Here is a 13,590-nt window from a genome sequence, read left to right on the forward strand (position 1 = left end):
GTGGGGCGGGAGTGAGGGGCACCGGCGGGGCTGGGCTGGGAGGGGTTGTGGGGCGGGAGTGAGGGGCACCGGCGGGGCTGGGCTGGGAGGGGTTGCGGGGCGGGAGTGAGGGGCACTGGCAGGGCTGGGCTGGGAGGGGTTGTGGGGCAGGAGTGAGGGGCACCGGCAGGGCTGGGCTGGGAGGGGCTGTGGGGCGGGAGTGAGGGGCACCGGCAGGGAATTGCGTGGCTGATACTAATCCACTCGTCCCAGCGGGTTCGGGGGGATGATAAAACGAGCTGGAACAGCTCAGGCATCTCGCTCGTGCATAAGCTGAGGGTAGAGCCAGGAGGCCTGGCTCCCAGCTCTGAGAGCTCTTTCAAGGCTCTTGCTCCCAGCCTGGGGCTGAGATGCAGCCACCTCTGGGGAGCGGTTGGTTCTGAGGCAAAGTGGAATTTTCCAGGAGGCAGAACAGAAATCGCCTTTGGGCTGGGAACCAGGGTGCATGGGACAGCAGTGAGACAGAGACTGGGGGTAGGGATTACAGGCCTGGGCCCCCCAGTCTGCTGGTGCCCCTCACCCCCGACCCACAGCCCCTGCCCCCCAGCCCTGCCAATGCCCCTCAGTCCCGAACCGCAGCCCCTGCCCACCCAGCCCTGCCCCCCAGCCCTGCCGGTGCCCCTCACCCCTGACCCGCAGCCTACTTCCCCGCCCTGCCGATGCCCCCCATTCCTACCCCATAGTCCCTGCTAGGCCCACCCTGCCCCACAGCCCCGCCGGTGCCCCCCACTCCCACCCTACAGCCCCTGCCCGGCCCACCCTGCCCCACAGCCCTGCCGGTGCCCCCCACTCCCGACCCGCAGCCCCACTGTCTCTGCCCCCAGCTGTTACATCGACGAGCAGGTGACCCGGGTGGCCTGGCTGAACCGCTCCAACATCCTCTATGCCGGGAACGACAAGTGGTCCATCGACCCGCGGGTGCAGCTGCTGACCAACAGCCCGGCCGAGTTCAGCATCCTCATCGCCCGGGTGGACGTGTGGGACGAGGGGCTGTACACCTGCTCCTTCCAGACGCAGGCCAAGCCCCACACGGCGCAGGTCTACCTCATCGTGCACGGTACGGGGGCGTGGGGCGGGGGGGGCAGGCATGCGGGGCCCTGGGGTGCGGGGTCGGGGGCTGGGCAGGGGTTGAGGTCGGGGTCGGGAGCTGGGCAGAGGTGGGGCGGAGGGGCTGGGGGGTTGGGGTGGAGGGCTGGGCAGGGGTGGGACGGAGGGAGGTGGAGGAATCGGCAGTGACTGGGGCCTGTGGGTGGGATGGGGAGCGAGGACCAGTGGGGGCAGAGCAGAGGGGCTGGGAGGTCCTGCAGGGGAGGGGGGTCTATGCAGTGTGCAGAAGGGGGTGGGGGCTGGTCCCTGAGGAGGGACTGTGCAGAGGTTGTGGGTGAGCTGGGGGGAGGAGGAGAGGATGGGGGGGAGGGGTAGTGCGGGGGGCAGTTCCCTGCCATTGGGTTTGTGCTGGACCCATGAGTGTCCGTCCCCAGCGCCTGCGGCATCCGCAGATCCCACCCCCCAGGCCCTGTGAGGTGGGGCTGAGTTTGGGATGTCGGCCCCCCCCCGCCCCAGCCCAGAGGTGGCTGCATCTCAGTACCGGGGGAGGGGTCCCCGTCTAACCAGCCTCCGCCCCCTCCCGGAGGCGGCCCCGTGTGCGTGATCGGAGCCAGGAATCATTCCCCCTCCCCCCGGTTGCCGGGGCCGGCTGGGGAGGCTTTGCCATCTCAGCTGCCCGCCCCCCAGGTGCCCGCAGGCCGCGGTGCCAGGAAGTGGGGACAATGGAGCCTGATTGGATGTGGGGGGACAATTGCGGGGTCCCTGCTGCAGCTGTTCCTGCTTCCTCCTGATTGGCCGTGGCCTGCGTCATTCCAGCCAATCCGCTCCCACCATGGGCCTTGTTAGCGGGGCTGTGGGGAGAGACACGTTGGGGGCGGCTTTTTCTGGCTTCCACGTCAAATTCCGTCACCCGGGGGGGGGGGGGGGGGGGAGTCCAACGTTAACCCCCTACGTGCCACCCAGCATCGAGGTGCAGCCACCTCTGGGGTGGGGCGCAAGGGCTGGTTATCCCAGGGTTCCTCGCCTGGCTCTGAGATGTGGCCACCTCTGGGGCGGGGTGGGAGAGCTGTTTATACCAGGCTTATTTTCCTGGCTCTGAGATGCGGCCACCTCTGGGCTGGGGCGTCTGGGTGCCAGGCCCCCTCCGTCAACTGTGCAGCACCAAGCATGGGGCTTGGAGGAGAGGGCACCCCCAGGGGGACGGAGGCTGGTGCCGCATTCACCGATTTTTTTCCCCCCCTCCTCCCCAGTACCAGCTCGGATCACGAATATCTCGTCGGCTGTAACAGTGAACGAAGGGAGCAACGTGAATTTGCTGTGCATGGCCACGGGCAAACCAGAACCCACCGTCACCTGGCGGCAGCTGAGAGGTGAGGGGGAGCGGGCTGGGCCAGGGCTGGAGACTGGGGGCAGGTGAGAGGGGAGGGGTCAATGGGGGTGGATCAGGGCAGGGGGATACTATGGAGGAATCAGCTGGATATGGGGGGGGGGAAGAAGGTTGGGAAGGGATCCGAGTGGAGAGGAGACTGGGGGGCTGGAGCTGACACAGAGGAATCGAACGAGAACCCAACTTGCTGCCCCCCCCAGCTCCAGCCACCCCCTGCCGGTGCCCCTCACTCCCGCCCCGCAGCCCCTGCCCCCCCCCCAGCCCTGGCCAGCGGTGGCCACATCTCAAGAGGGGTTGATAACTGTTGTGTTGTTGTGTGTCTTTTCTCGTGTGTAAGTCTGTGTTTGTGTCTGTCTCCCCCTGCTCCACACCTCCTCCCCACACAGACGGCTTCACCAGCGAAGGGGAATATCTGGAAATCACTGAGATCAACAGGCAGCAGGCCGGGGAGTATGAGTGTATCACGGCCAACGGCGTCTCCATGGCCGACACCAAGAGAGTCCTGATCACGGTCAACTGTGAGTCGCCCTTCACCCTTCCCCCTCTAGGGGGCGCCAGCTCCCATCCAGCCTCAGTGCAGGCAGGCCAGGCTGGCTCAGAGGAGCCTCTAGGGGGCGCTAGCTTCTCTCCTTCAGTTCCTTTGCTTTCTCCTCTTAGACCCTCCCACCATCAAGGACGTGAAGGACGCCTATCCCCCCATGGGCAAGCCGGCACTGCTGAGATGTGAGGCGATGGCTGTGCCCGCCGCCGAGTTCGAGTGGTTCAAGGATGAGAAGCAGTGAGTGATTTCTCCCCCGCCTCGCCAAGCCCTCAGGAGAGGGCCGCATGGCCTGCCCTCATGGGAGTCTGACATCCAATCAGCCACCCTCTGGTCTCTCATTGGCCACGTGGCATCAAGTGATCCATGGTCATCTAGGTGTCCAAGTTCTCCTCCCAGTGAGATCCGAGCTGTGAGAGTCTTGTCCCGGAAAGATGAATCCCCTTTCTGGAGGTCTCAGGGCTTGTTGGGTTGTTGGGTTGGTTGTTGGGTGATTGTTGGTAAGGTGGGTTGGCTGGTGAGTGGGTTGATTGTTGAGTGATTGTTGATATGGTGGGTGGGTTGGTTGGTAGGTTGGTTGTTGGTACGATGGGTTGGGTGGTTAGTGGGTTGGTTGTTGGGTGATTGTTGATATGGTGGGTTGGCTGGTGGGTTGGTGGGTTCGTTGCTGGGTGATTGTTGGTACGATAGGTTGGCTGGTTGTTGGGTTGGTTGGTGGGTGATTGTTGATATGGTGGATTGGCTGGTTGGTGAGTTGGTTGTTGGGTGGTTGTCAATATGGCAGTTTAGTTGACAGATGGTTTGCTGAGTTGGCTGGTTGTTGGTTTATTGAGTTGGTTGAAGGATTGATTATCGGAGTTAATATGTTGGTTCAATTGGTCCATGGGGCTGATTGTTGGGTTGGTTGATAGTTTGTTCAGCTGGTTGTTGGTTTGTTGGTTGGTTTGCAGGATTGGTTGTTGTATTAGTTAAGTGATGGTTTGTTGAGTGGGTTCATCATTGGCTTGTTGGTGTGATTGTTGGGTTGATTGATTGTTGTTTTATTCAGATTGTTGGTTTGTGGGCTACGACTGTTCGATACCTAAGTTCCTTATTACATAAGAATATAAGAATGGCCAGACTGTCAGACCAAAGGTCCATTCAGCTCAGTGTCCTGTGTGCCGACAGTGGCCAATGCCAGCTGCCCCAGAGGGAGGGAAAACAACAGGTAATCCTCATGTGATCCCTCCCCTGTCACCCATTTCCAGACAAACAGAGGCCAGGGACCCCATTCCTACCCATCCTGGCTAATAGATTCATGGAGGTTAGGTCCATCAATGGCTATCTAGCTCTTTTTTGAACCCTGTTAAAGTACTGGCCTTCACCACATCCTCTGGCAAGGAGTTCCACAGATTGACTGTGCGCTGAGTGAAGAAATACTTCCTTTTGTTTGTTTTAAACCTGCTGCCTATTAATTTCATTTGGTGACCCTTATTTCTTTTATTGTGGAAATGAAGTAAATAACTTTTCCTTATTTACTTTTTCCACACCAGTCATGATTCTATAGACCTCTATCATATACCCCCCTTAGTCTTCTCTTTTCTAAGCTGAAAAGTCCAAGTCTTTTCAATCTCTCTTCTTATGGGACCCATTCCAAACCCCTCATCAGTTGTGTTGCCCTTTTCTGAACCTTTTCCAATGCCAATAGATCTTTTTTGAGATGAAGTGACCACATCTGTGTGCAGTATTCAAGATGTGGGAGTAGCAGGGTTTTATACAGAGGCAATAAGATATTTTCTGTCTGACTCTCGATCTCTTTTCAAATGATTCCTAACATTCTGTTTGCTTTTTTCACTGCCACTGCACACTGAGTGGGTGTTTTCAGAGAACTATCCACGAGGACGCCAAGATCTCTCTCGAGTAGTTGTAGCAAATTAGTCCCCATCATATTGTACGTATAGTTGGGGTTATTTTTTCCAATGTACATTACTTTACATTGATCCACATTAAATTCCATTTGCCATTTTGTTGCCCATATTGTTTGGTAAGTTGGTTGTTTGAGATCAGGGTTGTTTTGTTGTTGGTTGGTCTGTCGATTTGTTTGGTGGTTTCCTGGGTTTTGTGTGGTGCCTTGAATATGGCCCGGCTGGGTTCGTTGCTGGGTCTAGTGGTGGTTGGTTAGGCTGATGCCTTGAGGGGGGTTGTTTGGTGGGTTGTTGTTACTTTGTCAGGCTGGTTGTCTGTGCTCACAGGTGATGGGTAATCCCTGAATGGGGGAGCCCCCCCCCCTCGCTCCAGGAGAGTCACTCTCTGGCATCAGCCACGTGCCAACTCTTGGGACAGGTTTTCAATGGGGAATTCATGGGGCAAATGGAAATAAATGGCCTTGGAGATCAAAGGAGCCAACTCACAGCTGAGCCAGTGCCCCTCACCTCTGACCCACAGCCCTTACCAGCCCAGCCCCTCTGCCCCAGTGCCCCTCACCCCCACCCCACAGCCCCTGCCAGCCCAGGCCCTCTGCCCCAGTGCCCCTCACCCCTGACCCACAGCCTTTGCCAGCCCATCCCCTCTGCCCCAGTGCCCCTCACCCCCGACCCACAGCCTTTGCCAGCCCATCCCCTCTGCCCCAGTGCCCCTCACCCCTGACCCACAGCCCCTGCCAGCCCAGCCCCTCTGCCCCAGTGCCCCTCACCCCTGACCCACAGCCCTTACCAGCCCAGCCCCTCTGCCCCAGTGCCCCAGTCCCCTCACCCCCGACCCACAGCTCTTGCCAACCCAGCCCCTCTGCCCCAGTGCCCCTCACCCTCGCCCCGCAGCCCCTCCCAGCCCAGCCCCTCTGCCCCAGCACCACCGGTGCCCCTCACCCCCACCCCACAGCCCTTGCCAGCCCTGCCGGTTCTGTAGTTTATCATTTTTGATTCTGGTTTGCTGATAAATCCCCTACCAGGTATGAAGCTGCGAGGTCCTTGTAACACTCCCTCCTCTCCCTCCCATTTCGCCCCCTCCCCAGCAGACTCTTCGGGGGCCTCGAGGGGCTGCGGATCCGGAACGAGCGCACGCGCTCCATGCTGCTCATCGACAACGTCACTGCTCGGCATTATGGGAACTACACCTGCTTGGCCTCCAACAAGCTGGGAGCCTCCAACGCCAGCCTGCGGCTGATACGTAGGTCCCCTGCCCCGTGTCACTGTCCCCCACAGCCCTGCCCACTGCCCTTAACCCTGGCCATGCCCACTGTACCCTACAGCCCCGCCCAGAGTCCTTCACGCCTGGTCCTACCCACTGTCTCCCACCTTGGCCCCGCCCACCATTCCCTACAGCCCCGCCCAGTGTCCTTCACGACTGGTCCTACCCACTGTCTCCCACCTTGGCCATGCCCACCATTCCCTACAGCCCCGCCCAGTGTCCTTCACAATTGGTCCTACCCACGGTCTCCCACCTTGGCCACGCCCACCATTCCCTACAGCCCCGCCCAGTGTCCTTCACGATTGGTCCTACCCACGGTCTCCCACCTTGGCCACGCCCACCATTCCCTACAGCCCCGCCCAGTGTCCTTCACAATTGGTCCTACCCACGGTCTCCCACCTTGGCCACGCCCACCATTCCCTACAGCCCCGCCCAGTGTCCTTCACGATTGGTCCTACCCACGGTCTCCCACCTTGGCCATGCCCACCATTCCCTACAGCCCCGCCCAGTGTCCTTCACAATTGGTCCTACCCACGGTCTCCCACCTTGGCCACGCCCACCATTCCCTACAGCCCCGCCCAGAGTCCTTCACGATTGGTCCTACCCACTGCAGTCCCACCCGTGTCCCCCACAGCCCTGCCCCATGTCCCACACCTTGGCCCCACCCACCATCACCCACGGCTCCGCCCACTGTCTCTCAGGACTGGCCCTGGGCTCTAGTAACAGATGGAATGTCCAGGGATCCCTCTGCTCCGACCCCTAGGCCCCACTGCCCTCCCTGACCGGGGCAGAACTCAGTGTCCTGGTCCCCTGCTTCCCTCCTTGAACCCACGACACCAGCACTTCACGTGGTACTGGAAATCACGCCTAGCGCCCCAGTCCCCGGGAAGTCTTGCCGCCGGCTTTGAAACCCTCTTTCTTCTCCTGCCAGGGCCTGGCTCTCTGGAGAACATAGCCGTGACGGGCATGGAGTCCCCCTTGTTCCTGGGCTTGCTGTCGTCTGCCTTCGTGACTCTCTTGTTTAAGATCTAGCGCGTCCGGCAGGCGGAAGGCGCGGCAGCTGGAGCAGGAAGGGAGCGCGCGGAGAGAGCGAGACCTTCTCCTTTCCAGGCAAGACCAAGAGAGAAAACAAAGAAACAAATCGTATCGAGAACCCCAGCACTGTGAGGGAACCATGAAAAAGAAAAAAAAACGACAAAAAAAAAATATGCATTTCTTTCTACAGCCATTTTCCGTCACTTCCCATCCCAGACACTTCCAGCTGAACTTGTTCTACCAGGACAAACAAACTGACCTACAGAGACACAGGGCTTTAAAGGGTTAACGGCCAGCACAGCTGGGCCCCATGGAGGCCCCCGAGATAGGCCTCGGGGTGAGGAGTTGTTCCCCTTCTAGGAGACTTTGGGGTTCTCAGCTGGTGCGAGAGGCGAGACCTCCGGCGTTCGGAAACGGTGGGAGCGGCGCGTCCCCAGTGCGCACAGAGTTTTTGAGAGGGGCGTTTTCCCTGATTTGGGGCTGAAAAGTTTCTCAGTGAAAGTTTTTTGCGCTGCGATCGACCCAGATTTACACAGGTTCTGGACTCTGAATTCCTGCCGGCTTTCAGGGCTGAGAATTGTCTTCGCTCACCTTGCAGGGCCGAGAATTCCCTTGTTTACACAGGTTGGAGGCTGAAAATGTCCTTCCTTGGCAAAGCTTTGGGGCTGAAAATGACCCTTGTTTACACAAGCATGAGGCTGTGAATGTTCTTAGTTCACAATCTCCTGGAGGCTGAGAATTCCCTTGTTTACAGAGGTTTGACGCTAGAGATGTCCTTCGGTCACAAAGTTTTTTGTGGGCTGAGAATGATCCGAATTGAGACTGGATTTGGTCTTCGTGGGGAGAATGTCATAAGGATTTGACTCTGAATTTCTCTAGTTTACGCAGGTTTCAGCTGTGGACTCTCTTAGTCTGCAGGGGGTTAAAACTACCCCAGTTCTCGAGTGCAGATTTATTTAGCTCATAAAGTTTTCTGGGGCGAGAATCCCCCCAGATCAGAGGTTTTCGGTTGAGTCTTTCCATAGCTTTTTGTGACGTTCCTTCCTTAACAAACAACCCAGAAGGATCCCCCTTTCAGCTGTGACTCCCCAGCAATTTGCCCCAGCGGGAAGTTTGCCACCTCACAAATTTGATTGCCCGGTGGGGAAGTCCAGGTTTTGTGGCCTGCAATTTGCCTTCAATCAGTGCCGGTTTTGATAGGGAATTTCCTGCCTTCACACAGTTTCAGGGGCTGGCGATTTCTTCTCTCGATACAACTTTCTGACCCACTTCCCTAACTGACGAAGATTTTTGCCTTGTCAATGTCCTTCATTAACCAAGGTTTGGCACCTGCAACTTTGTTAGTTAATTAAGAGGGGTTTCACCTGTGCATTTCCCTAATGAATGAAGTTGTTTTGCATGTGCAGTTTTCCTAACCGAGGGGGTTTGCACCTGCAGTTGGCTTATTGACGCCCGGGGGGTTTGGCACCTGCACCTTTCTGGCACTCACCGAGTGTTTTGCTTTCCCCCTGGGAACTTCCTCCCATTTCTCAGGCGAGGGATTTCCTTCCTTCTGGAAGTTTGGGGGCTGGGAATTCCCTGCATTGTTCAGTCCTTTCCCTGCCCCCGCGTGGAGAAGACCGAATTGGAAGCTGGCTGCCTCCCTGGGATTTGGATTCAGGACGACGGCTCTGCGACATCCCGGCAATATGGGCACGAGGGGACTTGTGTGCCCCTCGTCTGAAACCCGGCTCCCCAGCGCTGGATGGAGAAGGGCTTAGGGCTGAACAAGGAAACCGTCCGTCTCTTTAGCTAAGGGATCTGCTTCCCTTGCTCCACGCCCACCTCCGCACCCTCCGTTCTCGCCGAGCCAGAGTGAGTCGACAACGAGGGGATGGTTTGAGGGGCTCCGGCTTCCTGCAGCCACTGGGGGGCATGTTGTGGGGCTTGATGAACATTTGCAAAGTTGATGTCGTCGTGCGCAGAGCTGGGATGCAGCAGTGGGAGGCCAGGAGACCCTATAATAACAAACGGGCCCAGCCATGCCAATATACACCAGTGAGCCCATCCCCTCCGCTTGTGGGAGATGTTATAATCATAGGAAATACTTTAAAATCAGCAAATGGTCTGGTAGCACTTTAAAGACTCACAAAGCATGGAGATGGGATCATGAGCTTTTGTGGGCACCACCCACTTCTTCAGATGGTCCGGTAATCTGAGGAAGTAGGCTGTAGCCATGAAAGCTCATGGTAGCATCTACATGTTTTGTGAGTCTTTAAAGTGCTACTCGACTATTTGTTGTTTTTAAAGTTTTTCCTGTTACAGACTAACTCGGCTACCCCTCTGAAAGATATAACAACAGACTGCCAATGCAGTCCTGGCAGAGACCCTACAATAACAAACCAGCATGTGTACCACCCTATCCATACTGAGACACCATATAATAACAAAACCGGGTCATGTGCTATCATCTTTCCTGACAGACCCTATAATAATAGGTTGATATTTATCACCTTAATGAAATTAAGTAAATAAAGTTAGGAATTTTTTTTTGGTAATAAACATTTGGGCAGCTGGGAGGAGTTATGCACTGATATGTTATTGTAGGGTCTCCTGGAGGTGCTGGAGGTTTCTCACTTAGCTTGTTCTCTATTCTGGGAGTGCCTGGCCTTCACAGACTTGGTGTGTTATTGTAAGATCTCCTGTGAATCCTAGGTGCTCTATGAGCTTGTCTGATTATTGTAGGGTCTTTTGGAATGCCTGGGCATTGTGCAGGTTTGGTTTATTATTGTAGGGCCTCCAGGATGTGCTCAGGACTGTGCTTGCTTGCTACACAGGGGAGACATGTGTATGTGCTTACAGCATGAGGGCAGACCTCATTCCTGGCATATTACCAAGCACACGTCTGCAAGGCTATTCCTCTCTGAGATGTGTAACCAGCCCACTCCATGCCAGCCCAGATCCGATCCACATGGGCCCATCTACCCTGGTATCCTACCTCCATCTCTATTAACGTGTCTGCCCCAGGGAATGGTGCAAAAGGCCCCGCAGTTGAGAACAGCTGAGTAGACACCGGCTCCTCTGTTTTCCCAGGAAAGACCACAGTTTTGAAACTCCCAGAACACAACAAAATGGAATTGAAACGTTCTGTGAAATGAAATTCTGGAGGGGAGGGGGGGGTCATTTTGGGTCAATCGTGTTGCTCACATCAAACGGGGAGAGCCCTGCAAATCCACAGCGGGGACGGTTTTCGCGGGGACGGATGCAGATTTTGCATCCCTGCAGGGTTCTCCTAATGTGGGCACGTGAACGTTTTCAACTTCATTCCTTCATATGGGAAAAGACAATGTTCAGCGGAAAAAGGGGACGTTCCACTGGAGAATTTCCATCTGCCCTAGAGATCACCCTGAAGCTCCAGTGGGAACCCTACCCCCCATCCCTCGTTTTCCCCCATACCAGATCTTTTCATAACACAGAACAGCGTCGGACCAGACACGTGGGTCGGGCTGGCTTGAGACGGTCACTGGGAGTGAGATGTTAACACACATCCCCAAGTTTCTGGCCTGTGAATTTCCTTGCTTGTTTGTCCGCCACGTGATTTGATTTGTAACGAGGCCAAAGACGCCAAAGCACGCGAAGGCCTCTGTGCCGGCGTGGGAAGGGGTTTGTGTTCAGTTGATTTTCCCGCAGAATGTTTGAATCTGATTTCTGGGAGCCGATATCGCTGGGTCTGAATATTTGCTTGTTTGGTTTTGTCCAGGGCAGGAAATCCGGATTGGCGAAGTCGGGTTCGGTCTCCCTGGGGAGCTGGGCTTGCGGTTTCTCAACAACCCTGCATGGCTTTTGTTCCCAGCCTGTCCCTGGGCATGGAGCTGTCCAGGGTGCTGGAATTAGCAGCCTTAGTTATTGTGTATGTTGCCAGCAAACATAAATCTACCTGAATTGCCCCCGTTAGTGTTGAACCTCTGTTGTGCACCCAAGCCCCATTTTGCTAGGTGCTGTGTATTCAAGTGCCATTTATTAAGTGTATTATGGTAACACCCAGGCACTGCAGTCACCGCATAGGACCCCACTGTGCTATTTATTGCTGTTTATTAGGTGTATTACGGTTTTGGCCAGGATCCCAGCTGGAAAGGGTGGGCGCTTGGGCCTCCGGCCACCTGAGTTCTATTCCTACCTCCACCGACCTTGGGTGATCCTGCCTCAGTTTCCCCATTGGTACAATGGGGAGAATTGCGCTGCCCGGCTTGCCTGCAGGGCGGGAGAGGGGGAAGATGTTACAGAGGGCGCAGTGCCCAGATTCCGGGGTGATGGGCATCCTCGAGAGCTAGACAGCTCAGGGTCCACAGGCATGCCAGCATGACTGTCGTCCTCCCTGTGCTCACTGGGTCTCTTCGCTGGCTGGAGGATCAGCAGGTGAAGGAGGCGTGGCCAGACAATTGTGATGTCATGGCTGCAGTGGTGGCTTTCTGTGATGTCACAGTGATGGCTCTGCCTCCCTCATTGCCTCGCCAGCCCTGGGGTCATCCTTTCTGAGCTCTGACATCACTGTGACATCACAGCCGGGGGATGGGCATTGCTGCTGACATCACAGGTGCTGATGCAGCAGACACCACCCAATCAGAGCCCTCTGACATCCCAGCCCCATTGCCCACCTGGATGATGGAGCCATGGGCTCGGCCATGACTGGAACCAGCCTGGAGTTTAACCTCTTAACAGCAGAGCCAATCGCTTTGCTGACAGCGTTTGTAGGAAATCATCAACCCCCCCCAGTGACATCACACAGTGACATCACGGCCACAGACTCATTGCCCCATCAGCAGCGCCTGATGCGGTCCTGTGCCCGACCTCCCCTGCGGGTGTGGACCCTCGTAGACTCACTAGCGTGTCAGCTGGTGCCCCCCTGGAGGGGACAGGCCCTGCCCCATTCTCCACCCCCCTGAGCCAGCTGGCCTCTGGGATTCTGCAGAAGGAGCTGGGCTGTCGCGCTGCTGTAGGTGCATTGAGACGGGATGTTGGGGGCTGAGCAGGGGGTCCAAGGAGAGAGAGGGGGTTGGGGGTCACATGAAGGAGCTCTGCATGTATGAGGCAGGGCTGGCGTTGGTCAGTGCTTGAAGGGGGGACCCCCAGAAAACCCAGCATGCTGCAGGGAGCAGGTTGGGAGCTCTCCCAGGCAGGCAGGGCTGGCCCCAATGCCCCGGCCCAGCACTAGGGGGCGCTGGGGTGCAGGCGCCTGGATGCCAGGCTGCGGTCCCTTGCCTAATGTGTTCTCATGCTGCCCAGCGTCCGTGCCGGCTGCAGGTCCCCTGCCTGTCGTGTTCTCACGCCCCCATGTCAGTGCCATGCTGGCACAGCTCTGGCACCGGGGACGGTGGCTTGGTCCTTGATCCCGTCCGTTCAGGAGCACAGCGTGTAACACAAAACGCGTGATGATCCGGCCTCCGAGACCCGTCCATGCCCAGTTCTGGGTTGCTCAGTCCCAAAGGTGCTGACTTTTTTATGTTTGCTCATGAGAGCGCTGCCCTGAGGCCCCTCCCCCAACTCCGCCCCTTCCTCTGAGGCCCCGCCTCCAAATCTATCCCTTCCTCTGAGGCCCCGCCCTCGATCTTCCTCTTCCTGCTCCACCCCTACTCCCCAGAGGCTCCCGCCACCGGCCGAACAGCTCTGGTTGTTGGTGCTGGGTTCTCCGTGGCTGTTTGAAGCTCTTCCACCAGAGCCATTCCACCACTTGGTATTTGCCCTCCCAGGTGTAACTGCTCCGCTTGTCAGTGGCTGGCTCCATCCCAGAAACCATCCCCCACAGCAGCTCTGCAGGTGGCGTCGGGTTGGTCTCCGAACGACAAACATGGCCGCTGGACACCTCCAAGCCAGAGCGGAGCCCAGCAGAGCCCCAGAGACTCTTTGGGGGCTGGCTCAAAGCAGGAGAATTTGGTCTTTCCAGCCAACCTCCTGGTCCGGGCGTGGGAACGTGGGCTCATGGCCAGCATGCTAGGAAGGAATCTCTCCAGACATCTTGGGTAGCGGCTCGCCGGGAGCCCTAGAGCCTCCGTGGCCTGGGCAAAAATCTGGAGTTTTGCAGCATCTTCTCTTGAGGATCAACCCCATGGGAGCACTGAAGAAATGCCCAGACCCGTGGGCGGAGCCATGGCCCTCTGTCGATGCGCTTCGACTGTTCCTCCCTTGCAAACGGGCCCCTCCAAAAGTTGTGACCGGCGCTGCGGCTCCTGTAGCTGAAACCCACGACATCACGCCGCGCGCTGGCCGAGTGCTGCAAGCCGCCCTTTGCCCGCTGCGGCCTTTGTCCAGAAGGGCCGAGGCCAGCTCCTCCCTCCGGCGGGTGCGAGCGGCTTCGCTGGGCCACAGGAGATCACCAGGGAATCAGCCGCTTCGTAGCGGGCAG

General features: G+C 57.4%; 1 protein-coding gene across 2 annotated transcripts in view; it reads left to right on the top strand.

Annotated features, from left to right (window-relative positions):
- Positions 1-8,211, top strand: part of IGLON5 (IgLON family member 5) — a 28,838-nt gene extending 20,627 nt beyond the window's left edge. The window contains exons 3-8 of one of the 2 annotated variants that reach the window (XM_075907886.1): positions 864-1,096; positions 2,337-2,456; positions 2,860-2,991; positions 3,131-3,251; positions 6,001-6,155; positions 7,108-8,211. In XM_075907886.1, coding sequence (XP_075764001.1) covers positions 864-1,096; positions 2,337-2,456; positions 2,860-2,991; positions 3,131-3,251; positions 6,001-6,155; positions 7,108-7,208 — 862 coding nt within the window. In that variant the 3' untranslated portion in view covers positions 7,209-8,211. The remainder of the gene's footprint in view (positions 1-863; positions 1,097-2,336; positions 2,457-2,859; positions 2,992-3,130; positions 3,252-6,000; positions 6,156-7,107) is intronic. The other variant, XM_075907887.1, reaches the window with a different exon arrangement.
- Positions 8,212-13,590: the final 5,379 nt, after the last annotated feature.

This window comes from Pelodiscus sinensis, chromosome 24 (assembly GCF_049634645.1).
Source record: "Pelodiscus sinensis isolate JC-2024 chromosome 24, ASM4963464v1, whole genome shotgun sequence".
Lineage (NCBI taxonomy): Eukaryota > Metazoa > Chordata > Testudines > Trionychidae > Pelodiscus > Pelodiscus sinensis.